The following is a 12,632-nucleotide window of genomic DNA, read 5'->3' on the forward strand; positions in this document are numbered from 1 at the left end:
ACAAGACTGCAGCAATAATTCAGACACAGCATGGGTTTGTTAAGGGAAAGTCTTGTCTGGCAAATTTGATAGGATTGTGGGGGGTTGATTTTTTTTATCTTATTTAATGTTATATTCTTATTTGTTTGTTTCTTGTTTTTATTTTGTTTTGTTCCCTTAAGTGTGTTTGTCCACTTTATCTTATTTCCCCCACTTACCCATCTGACCTTGCTTTACAGGAGAATTCCAGACTCAAGGGAACTTCTCAATTATTTATAATTCCCTTCGGAAAGACTTCTCAATTGTTTATAATTCCCTTCGGAAAGGCTGAGTGTTCAAGAATGACTAACAACACACACACACATTAATATATAACATAACATGGTTTATTTACACTTATATATACAACATGAAATTTATCAACTCTCAGGCACATACTATTATTATTCAATTTTTCCTATGTAGTATCAGTTATATATATGCAATTACGTACATTGGTTTACTTTAGCAAGGTTATCTCTTTGTATACAACACAATCAATATCATTACAGAAAATTGCTACAGTTTCTTCTTCTTTACACATGATCCATAAATACTTAAGAGGTTTAGTTAACATCACTTTTATACAACCTATGTAAATCAAATTCTTACCCTGTAACTGATTTAGGAATTTCGCTCTTCTGACTTATTTAGTGCGCCTTTTTGTCTCGGGGAGTATAATATCACAAACTTCTCTAATTAGGATAAATCATACATTTGATATAAATTTCTGGACTAATGCTTGTCCCAGCTACATTTAGAAGGCTATCTCTTACTCTGTGTCTCTTTACTTCCAAAATATATCATACATATATTTCATACAATAACTTAATACCAAATATCCAATTTTCTCTTCTTTGCCTTCCTACATATGTCTAATTATACAATAATCAAGTCATTACTATCATTAAACACCCGTATTTTCTCAATTTACTTAGTTATACCTGTCAAATTACAATTATTATCTAACTTATCTTTACTTTATGTGTATAAGTTGTACACATATATATATACCTCACGGTATCTTTCTAAACTTCCACTAATCTACTGTTAGGGTTCCTACAGTCCTTTAGGGGTAAATGAGAATACTATATGCTAGTCACTTACTTAATTCTTCGAATCGAGCTCCTCTGTTTTGGGGGCTTCAGCTCCTTGTTGGGACTGGCATCATCATATGTCAAGGGCATTCATCTCCGGACTTCTAGCGAAATTTTCGTGCTGGTCACAATTCTGGTATTCTGCTGAACTTACTGTTCTATCTGGACTGGACTGGCACTTAGCGGTACGATCATACTCCGTCGTTTCGGGGACTGCTATCTTCCTTCTGCGGCCTTTCTCCACTTTATACGGGCTACTTCCATTCGCCACTTTATCGAGCTACTAATTCCGAGTTTTCGCTCCTTTCTCTCGAGCTACTGATTCTGCGGATTTCGCTCCCTTTCTCTCCAGCTACTAATTCTTCGGTTTCTGCTCCTTCTCATCTAGTTACTCCTCCGCCTATGACTTTGCTCCATCCTTTTTTTAAAAAACTCTTTCGAAGCTCACAGACCTGTTTCGAAGCTCACCGTCTTCTTCGAAGCTCACATACCTCTTTCCAAGCTCACAGACTTTTTTTCAAGCTCACATCCCTGTTTCCAAGCTCACAGACTTTTCTCGAAGCTCACCTCCCTGTTTCCAAGCTCACAGACTTTTCTCGAAGCTCACCTCAATGTTTCCAGGCTCACAGACTTTTCTCGAAGCTCAAATTTTTTGCTTTTACCCCCGTTCTTCCTTTTTGTTCATCTCAACTACGTACCGCCCCTATATGTCAGGCCTGCCCCTGTTTTTCCGCTTTAACCAATCTTCTTCTTTTTTTCAAACTTTCATTCTGTCCTATTCGTCCCTTAACTTTTCTCAAGCTGTATCTACAATGTACGATTCAACCTCTTATTATAATAAATTGTAATTTTCGCAGGTTGTCTGTACCTTTGAAGTGCGCCGTCATCTTCGCCACCCCTGGTTAAACTTAGCGGATTTATTTCACACGATCTACCAAACTGGCCATCGCCGACAGCCAGACGCCACGCCAGCCTTAGTTCTAATCCGTGCATTTGACCTGTATTTACTACTTGTCCCATCTCCGGGTGTCACGATCAAAGAAATGTCCTACAATATTCAGCCTACTGCCCTTTGTTCTTTCAGAGCCTTAATTATTCGCACATAGTCGCCAGTAGTCTCTGCTACCGTTCCCGTTGTTTTGATGTTATCCTAGGAGCTCATCCCTTATTGCCTTTGTCAAGCTTACCGCTCCCCTTTCTATAATTTAACCTTGTCTAATTTTAATCCCTTGGAGTGCCTTAGTAATATTAGTGATTGGTAATGTTTTGCTGTCCCATATTGCTATTTCATAAGCTTTACTTTATATTAATCTCACTTTTTATAAAATATTATACTTGTAAGATTTTACATCTTACAGGATATTATGATGTGGTTACAAAGGAACTGGATGCAAAAAATAATTTTGATATATATTTGGATTTCAGGAAAGCCTTTGACACTGTTGCGCATGGAAGACTATTGTACAAATTGGAGTAGAATGGTATTAAGGGTAAGTTGCTACAATGGATAAAAGGATGGTTAAGTGCGAGAAAACAGAGGATGGTAATCAATGGGTGCTGCTCTTCTTGGACTAATGTTATTAGTGGAGTCCCACAGGGTTCGGTGTTGGGTCCACTGTTGGTTTGTCTATTTATCAATGATATTGATGAAAGTATATCAGGCTTAGTGTCGAAGTTTGCAGATGATACAAAGGTTGGCAGGGTTGTTAATGACAGTAATGGCAGTGTGCTACTGCAACAGAATCTAGATAATTTGGGCAGATGGGCTAAGAAGTGGCAACTGAAGTTTAACCTTGACGAATGCAAAGTACTGCATATGGGTAGAAGTAACCCCAGAGAAACGTACCAACTGTGTGGTACTACACTTAAGGTTTTTTTTTTTTTTTTTTGATTTGGTAGTTGTTGGCGCATCGGCTTCTGTGGCCATATTGCACCTCCCAAGGTTTTTGCAGTACTTTGATCCAAGCCCGAGGCTGGAATCGAACCCGCAACCTTTGGGTTGCCGGGCAGGTACTTTACCCACTCGGCTAGCCCGGTCGGCTCACACACACTTAAGGTGGTAGAAAATGAAAAAGACCTGGGAGTAATTGTGTAGGCAGATATGAAGTGTTCTGAGCAATGCAGACAGGCTGCCAGGGCAGGTCATGGGGTTTTGTCAATGATATATAGGAATTTTGCTAGCAGGGAAAAGGTGATTATCCCTCTGTATAAGGCAATGGTCAGGTCACGCCTTGAGTACTGCCTGCAGGTCTGGAGGCCTCATTTTAGGAAGGATGTAGATTTACTTGAGCGTGTACAGAGAAGGGCAACAAGATTGGTGAGGGGAATGAAGGGATCCTCTTATCAAGAGAGGCTTAAGTTCTGCAAATTGCAGTGGCTGGAGACTAGGCACCTGCGCGGTGATCTGATTGAGGTGTATAAGACCTTGAATGGGTTCAGCACGCTGAATTCTGATGGGATCCTTCCACTTGTTCAGATTACGAACCTAAGGGGGCATAAATTCAAATTAAGAAAAGACAGATGTAGAATAGATGTGCGGAAATTTGCCTTTAGCCAGCGGGTGGTTAATTGCTGGAACAAACTTCCATCTGTCGTTGTGGAAGTTGATAGGTTGAATAAATTTAAGGAGGAACTGGACTGGGCATTTGGAGGGAATGGTGTGATTTTTTTTTTTTTTTTTTTGGCTGATGCTGCATAAGCTCATACATTTGCTTTCTTGCATCACATGCCACTACTACTAAGCACATTTATGGGCAATCTTCAAAAGTTATGGGATATCCCATGACTACAAGAATCATCCAGTCCTCTGCAACAGATCCTAAATCTGTCATCGTCACATTCAACAACAAGCTGGATATCACTGTTATCTCTGGCTTGTGTAATAAAAATTCCACCTGCATTTTTGTCTCTACATCAACTTTCTCGTTCTACTTACTGTCACTATATTGTCCACCATCAGCAGATATTAATTTATCACAAAGATATCTAGAACAAGTGTTTGCTATTTTAAATTCCACATATTTAATAATTACAACTGATTCAAACGCAAAATCTTTCCTATGGTTCAGCAGTGTCTTGGACAACAGAGGTAGGATTTTCGAGGAATTTTTATTCACCTACAACTTAAATCTGCACAACTTACCCAACCAACCAACCGCACACCTTCTCAAACGTCCACGGAGAATCAAACATTGATTTAACCATTTCAACGTCCGCCATGTCCTCGAGGATCTCTGATTGGACCATACATACTGACTACACAAACAGTGACCACCGAGCAATCACTTTTAAGGTATCTCTCCTTCCAAATACTACAGGTACAAGATTTTCTATCAAAATCATCAAATGGCCTTTATTTATGTCTTCAATTCATCAGGATTTTAACATTAACACTCGCCGGTCTTTGAAAAACCAATTCAATGCCTCAGAATATACATTCTATGTACAGGCTGCCTTACTTCATGCTACAGAACGCTCGGCTAAGAAGAAAATTAGCAAGCATACTACAATTCCATGGTGGACAGCTGAACTTTCCACTCTGTGCAAAAAAGTATACAAATCACGCAGAGACTTCCAACGGAGAAGGTACTGGGCTGAACCAGAAGTCACCAGACTAAAATATTTATAAAGGCCAGCGGAACGAATACATAAATACAATTGCAAAACAAAAACTTGCCTCCTGGCAACACTTAGTTTACTCCACAGGAAATTCTGATCCCTGGGGTCTATTATATAAAATTAGCAAAAACAAGTATCATTCTCATGAAGTGTACAACACTAGTGAACAAAAACACAGAAACCACTAACTGGAATGACTCAGTTAACGCCATCCTGGATCGCTTGCTTCCCCTGGACGATCTCACCACAGAAACTACAGAACAAATATCTATCAGGAACAGCAACTCAACCTACCACTCCTCATATGAAACGGATCTCTTCACTCTTCCCGAGTTAAAGCTGGCCCTAAGCAAAATAAATATCCATAAATGTCCGGGTTTAGATCTTGTGGAAAATGGTGTAATTTCCAGAAATACTTCTATGTACAACAAATGTCTTACTCAGGGGATATTTCCTAATCTCTGGAAGGTAGCTCTGATCAAAATTATTCACAAGCTAGACAAAAATAAATGAGAGCATACAGACCCATCTCTCTTTTGGCAAACCTTGGCAAACTATTTGAAAGATTGTTAGCACCCAGAGTAGCAGATTTCATTGAAGGTTAAAACTTAATGTCTCCATCCCAATTTGGTTTCAAGAAGGGAAAATCCTGTGAAGACGCCTTTGTCTCTTTAGTTAACCACTTATCAGCTTCGAGGACTAAATATGAAATGGCCATATTCATTGACTTCGAGGGAGCTTTCGATTCCCTCTGGTGGGAGAGCGCTCTCAATCGTCTTACCAAAGCCAAATGCTCTCAGCAACTGTTCCAAGTTATTAGAAACTACTTCCACAATAGACTCATCCAAGTAATCTCGAAACAGCAGTCTCTCTCAAGGACCATCTCAAGAGGATGCCCCAGGGATCAGTTCTGGGACCCCTCTTCTGGAACATAGTTTTGGACAGCTGGCTCACGCAAAAACCTGACAATATCTCTGCCTTCGCCTACGCCGATGATTTGGTTCTTCTAATTCCAGGTCTATCGCGTCTTCAACTAGAACAATCAGCCAATATAACTCTTTCTGAGCTAATCAAGTGGTCAAGTATACATAAACTGCGAATATCTGCCACAAAAACAAAACTGATTATTTTTAAGGGCAAGTTAGATTACAGAAGACCTCCAAATATAAAGTTAGACGGAAAGCAAATCCCTTTTGTTCCTGAATTAAAACATCTTGGCGTAATTTTAGATGACAGATTAACCATCTCCTCTCATATTAATCACCTCGCCTCGAAGATTAAGAAGTTCACTGCAGCAGTTATTCGAATTTCCAAATCGGACTGGGGACTAAATAGGAAGACTCTCTTACTATATTATACAGCAGTATTCGTACCAATAACAACATATGCTTCGGGAGTCTGATTTCATAGAGCCGTCAATGTTAAACTCCGTTCCAAGCTCATCTCCATTCAACGGATTATGCTGCTTGCCATGCTCCGGGCCTGCAGGACAGTGTCCTCTGCTACTCTGCAGGTCCTTGCTGGAGTCTTACCACTAGACCTGCATGTCATCTTCAAAGGACTATGCTATCGTCTAAAGCAGGGAGTTCCCGGCGAGATTCTCGGCATCTCATGCAACTTAACTGCTGACATCAAAGACGAGAAACGGAGAATCTGGAATGAACTTATCAGTGTGTGGCAATCACGATGGGATTCCAGTACTACTGGTCAAGTCACCCGCTCTTTTGTTCCTGCAATTACCTGCCCTCTCAACAAGAACGTCCACCAATGGTTTTCTCCCAGCCTAACAACATCGTATATACTTACTGGGCACGGCTCCATCAACTCCAAACTATTTCAATTTGGCTTGTCTGACACCAATCTCTGCTTGTGTGGTGTTGAGGAAACCTGGACGCACATTCTGTATCGCTGCAGCCTGTACCACGATGACAGATCTACACTACAAGCTGCTGTCAGTAACTTCTCTGAAGGAAACGAAGTGGCGCTGACTGAAAATGCTCAATCGTTCTCAGCTCTACAACAGTTCTGCTCTGCTGTTTTCACCAAAAGAAAGCAACTCTTCTCAAATTTATCAACATATCAACAACAAGGAACCAACCCAACACCTGCAATGTCTATCGATATTTCTTAAAACTGATATCGCCTGCCATCTACTTTTTTTTTTTTTTTTTTTTATTAGCTGGTACCTCAGTTTGGGCAGCTGTGGATACAGGAGTAGCTAACACCAATTGGTATAGCACTACTTCCAGTGGGTGCGGTTTTCGTTCTTCCTAGGACAGAAAAAGACTGCTGTCTTCTGGTTCCTGTACCACAATTAATACTTCTGATTAGTTGCGTGATGTGATTTGCTGTGTGAATATGTTGCATGTTTATTATACTTATAACATTGTAATTAACACGATTATATGTATATATGCCGCAAATACATAGTGGGCTGTCAACCAAGCCAAAGGCTGCCAATTTGGCGTTGTATGGGCTATGTCCTCTGATTAGAAAGGTCATATTTAATGCTGGATGAAACCAGGGCGGGGTCCGGGAGTACACCCTGTCAATATCTGGTAGGAATTTTTATTTGTGCCAGCGGGAGGGCTCCCGCGAGGACCTGCAGAGCGTGTGTACTGACCGTTCGGCAAACTCAGGTGATAACAAGGAGTATAGTTCTTCGGTGGTATCCAGGGGTCTTCTGTTTACAGCAGTTATAGATTTGTGGTACCATATAGGTGACGCATATGTGATTACAGGAATGAAGATGGTTTTGTAATATAGTGACAGGGTGCGTTTTTTTAAGTCCCCAGTCCCTCCTGGTAACTCTTTCAATTAAGGCTGCGTAGTTTCTTACTTTATTCCTTATATGTTTCAAGTGAGGTTGGAATGTTAAGTGTGTAAAATGTTAAGTACATTTTAAGTGAGAAAAGTCGGGGAATCTTTTTATTTTACTGCGGAATATGGCAATTTCAGAATGATTGATCAGTGGTACGAGACTTATAATCAAAGTTATGCATCAGAATTGTTTGGATCTAGAAATAACAGGAGAAGCTAAAGGAAAACAGGTACTCTTACCGCGTGTACATTTAACTCCATCCGATTCGACTTTGCCATTCTCATTTAAGAGACGGCAGTTTCCTATTCGGCTGGCTTTTGCGATGACTATAGATAAAAGTCAAAGGCAAACGTTTAATAGAGTCGGAATTTCGCTTACTAACCCTGTATTTAGTCGCGGCCAATTGTATGTAGCAATGTCTTGGTCAGATCATTCCAGCATGTTAAGATAAGGTTACCAGAAGGGCACAAAAATATAAAAAATTTCGTTTTCAAAGAATTATTATAGACTGTGCTAAATTTTGTACGTGTGAAATTGTTACCCAACGTGCACATTTTGAATAATCGGAAAGATGATTGTTACTCAACGTGCACATTTTGAATAATCGGAAAGATGGTAAAACCAAAGAAAATTTATAAGTTTCTTGAGATACAAGAAATGAGAAAGGATTCGATGCTTACTGGCTTACATGCTCACGATGAAACACGGACTACATTTCTTTAGGACAGCTAGAGAAAAACCCTGCTACCAATTGCGAAATTTTTGCAACGGGTACAGGTAGTATCTTATTAAGGTGTTTTATCAATGCATCATTTTTGCCCGTTCATGTACCAATTTGTATAACTCTAATTTCAGATCGAAAGTTTTTCAGAATTTGTGCATTATTAAGAAACATTTAAAACCAGTCTCTCACTAAAGTTTTGTCATAATTGGCATTTACAATGTCCCACATTATAATCTCGTTAAACAAAAAAGAAAAAAAGAAAGAAAGACAAGTGATTATGAAGCCCTAGACTGTCCAACGAAATCTCTGTTTGCAATACATGAGCATGTATTGCAAACACAGGGTAATCGTTGGACAGAAAATCTCGAGCTAGTTCTTCTCGTCCACAAATATCAGCTCTTTGGTCTATTTTATGGATTTCGGTCTGAAGATCCTCTCACCGCAATCAGAAAAATATTCTCATTCCAAAGTAAAAGTAGAAGGGAAATGGTTTGGGGATACAAAACCTGACATATTTTTTAGGTACAAGGGTTTTGTCTGTATATCTCACAACAGGCACAGCTTTTTTTATTGCTTGATTTGATTTTGATTTTACTGGCGCAAAAACGACTGCGGTTATACTGCGACAAGCAAAATTTCTAATGGCAGATATAGTACATGCACTGCACTTATTCAATTTCAGTAAGATTTACAATGTCAGAGAAAGGAACCACCTCCGAAGCGGTCCTTCAGATTAGGATATGTCTGAAGAGAGAGTTGGACCAGAAACCAATCCATAAATATTAGGGAAAAACACCGCTATGAAGAAAGTGATCTTGATGGTCTGGGCAGGCATACGCTCCACCTTACAGAGGAACAGTATAAGAACGAAATCTTTGAACACCAAATCTTTTTTCTGTGCAGTTAGCACCTCACTCAGTTCCTTCTAAAGTATGGTAATTCTTTCCCCATAGAGAGCTACTGATTTTAACTTAAAATTTCTTGAACCATTTGCGGTATAAACGATAAGCAGTAACTACTCTTCACATTTTTAAACATAATAACAATAAAATAATAGGCATGTATAAGAATCAAATTGACGTCAGCACTGTGCCCAGAAGCATCAGTCACCTGGACAGATGATTCTGGGTACTCGTCCACACCACGGGAAGGTGGGCCAGTTCCAGTAGATGGGACACCTATGGTCTCAGAGTATGAGACAAAAAAAAAATAATAATAAAATAAAATAAAATAAAATAAAAAAATAAATAAATAAAAAAAAATAAATAAATAAAATAAAAATAAAAAATTTTTTTTCCTTCTCTGGGGCCCACTCCAGAGGAGAAAAAAAAATATAAAAAAAAATAATAAATAAAATAAAAAAAACCCGAAAGGAAGAGAAAGAAATGAATAAAAATAATTAACTAAGATAACAAAAAAATAATAAAAAAAAAAAAAAGAGTAAATAAATAAATAAATAAATAAAATATATATATATATATATACTAAGTATATATATATATATATATATATATATATATATATATATATATATATATATTGGTTTTTAGCATTTATACGCAAACATGCATACGTATATATATCAAAAAGTGAAAAGGGATAAACCAAGGGGGGGGGGGAAGAGAGAGATCAAGAAAAGGGTAGATCTTCCAGTTGTGCAGCCAGTAAGAACGGCAGCACAAAAACACTTCGGCGCCTCTAGCCAGATGGATTTGATCAACCTCGTATCACTGGAATCATACTTTTCCTTAGTTCAAATACTTCTTTTTTTTTTTTTTTTTTTTTTATTGACGTCAGCACTGTTCGTCGGTGGGGTTTTACGACTCAAAAATCCTGAAGTTGGTAACAGGGCTGTGCAAATGGGGGGAGGAGTGCATTCGATGCGCCGCATCAGGGCCCTCGATCTAGGGCCCCCAATCGAGGGAGCCATCAAAGTCTCAACACAAATAAACAAGGCCCCCTAACCCCTTTTGCATTCTGGTTCCCAAGTATATTTGCACGGCCCTGGTTGGTAATGCTGTTGTCGATGGTCAGAGCCGAGCAGACGACCGGTAACTTTGACCTTCGAAGCGCATAAACGAAAATAAATACCTGTTTGTAGTGATTACCAGATTAAACAATCGGATATCGCTCCAACTTTAGAGATTTTTAAAGAGCGTTTTCAAGGTATGCGCAAGGTGAGTTTCAGGAGGTTCCAGAAGAAATTAAAAGGTGAGAAGAAATTTGTGAACGACTTTTATTCCGATTCCAATGCAAAAAGAATGCATTCTTTCAGCTGAGACGAATTTCTGCTGGACGAAATGTGTCTAGTTAGTAGGGACTTAAGTAGAAAAATGATACATCAAAACGTGACTGCAGATGAATCCTGGATAAACCACTATGATCCGCTAAATAGGCCAAGGAATTTCGCCATAAAAAATCTTCTTGTTCAAAGTCTAAATATCAGCTGGCAAAGTGACTTTTTTGGAACCTTTTGGACGTTATACGTGCCGAAATTTTGAAAAAATGACCACAGTCAATTCCATTCGGTACCTCTTAGGAATTGAAGTTCTGTATGCTCACTGAAGTTCAGATTTTGCCCCAAATCAAGCAACTTTATATTTCGTTCCCAAAATTTAAAGAACATCTCTGAAGAAACAATTATGAGTGAAAAAGTGAAAGCAGTCATGAAGAGATGGGGGGGGGCTTTCAGCCGAAAGAAGCCTATTTGAACAGATAAAAAACTTTTAAATGATGGACGAAATGTATCGAGTTAGGAGGGACTTAAGTAGAAAAATGATACACCAAATGTTTTTGATGTCTTGGTCTATTTGACGTATATTTTTTTCTTTTCGGTTTATCTCTATTCCTTTAAAAGTTATACAATAATATTCTTTTCATTCCGCCCTCTTATTTAGTGTATTTCGTTGTTAGTATTTTCTGTTCAAACCAATAGCCATCAGAACGAAAGAGTACTATGGTTATCTACCGCAATATAAATCCTGAAGTTAAAATAATTCCATATAATCTAGAACCACAAGACTGTGCAGCACCTGCCCCAGAAGTACTAAAATGGGTCTTGATAATTTTTTCTGTTCTGTATTTAGAAATATCATGGTGAGCTACACTCCGGACATATCTGTAAATGCAGTGGCGGAGATGACTGTAGCCCTCTTGCTAGCAGTAACACGAAGAGTAGTAGCAGCTGCAGGAGCAATAAAAAAGTAAGTAAATTTGAGCTGCTTTCGTTTATTTATGGCAGATACCCTGCTCAAGGTATAAAGTTAAAAAATATGTAAATCCCTTTCAGTTGATATAAGGGTGGGCTATATATCAGTTTACCAAGAGGACAATTAATTACTGAAAACAGTTTAAACTATTCATTTAAATGTCATAAATAACATGTAAATGTTTGTTATAATATTAATATGAGCATGATTTTATTTCAAGAATTATATTGCACAAATTATTTCTCTCAATTTTTTCTTTTTTTTTATCTCGATAAACTGACATTTGGTTTGGCCTGTGAAATTGTTTAAGTGATAGTTGGAATATGTAAAGGTAGTCTCAAGAACAGTGTCGCATTTATTTATTATTATTATTTTTTTGTCATTTTGTGTGGATACACAAAAATATGAACTGTACTTTCGATGATGCAGAACTAAGTAGCATCTCCATTACATGAGGAGATGCTAAGCAGAACTAAGTAGCATCTCCATTACATGTGTTGGAGATACTAAGTAGCGTCTCCATTACATGTGTTGGAGACACTAAGTAGCATCTCCAACACATGGGGAATTCTTTAGGGGGAGTGCTAGAAGCTTATCAAACTCTAACAGGGAGTTAAATGATTTTATAATAACTGAGAGGAAAGCAGATGAAAAATAAAAATTGTTGAAATTAAACATAAGAAAGCCATCTGGGGTGGATGGGATCTTTCCAATTATATTAAGGGAGGAAGCAAAGGAGATAAGAAAACCCTTAGCCATAATTATGAGAGCATTCTTGGATTCAGGGGAGTTCCCTGTGGACTGGAGATGTGGGAATGTATCTCCGATTCAGAAAGGGTGACATGAGTAATTTTAGAACAGCTTAACTTTCGTCCCGGAGAAAATAATGAATTCTCTGGTTAAAGAAGTAATGCAGGATCATCTAGATCCTGCATTACTTCTTTAACCAGAGAATGCACTTGTACCGCAGTCACAGCATCGAGTTGTTAAGGGGCAATCTTGCCTGACCAATTTGATTGGATGTTATAATACAGTAATAAAGGAAACTGGATGCAAAAATTATTTTAATATCATATACTTGGATTTCTGGAAAGCTTTTGATACTGTTGTGTGTTAAAGACTGCTGTACAAATTGGAGCAGTGTG

The 12,632-nt window shown here is 38.4% G+C and overlaps 1 protein-coding gene across 1 annotated transcript in view; it reads left to right on the top strand.

Moving 5' to 3' along the window:
- Nucleotides 1–12,632, top strand: part of LOC150088453 (glyoxylate reductase/hydroxypyruvate reductase-like) — a 106,174-nt gene that overhangs the window by 44,024 nt on the left and 49,518 nt on the right. Inside the window, exon 4 of the mRNA XM_090370782.1 lies at nt 11,365–11,481. Coding sequence (XP_090226908.1) covers nt 11,365–11,481 — 117 coding nt within the window. The remainder of the gene's footprint in view (nt 1–11,364; nt 11,482–12,632) is intronic.

The sequence above is a fragment of the Mastigoproctus giganteus genome, chromosome 3 (assembly GCF_048544385.1).
Source record: "Mastigoproctus giganteus isolate SK-2022 chromosome 3, ASM4854438v1, whole genome shotgun sequence".
Lineage (NCBI taxonomy): Eukaryota > Metazoa > Arthropoda > Arachnida > Uropygi > Thelyphonidae > Mastigoproctus > Mastigoproctus giganteus.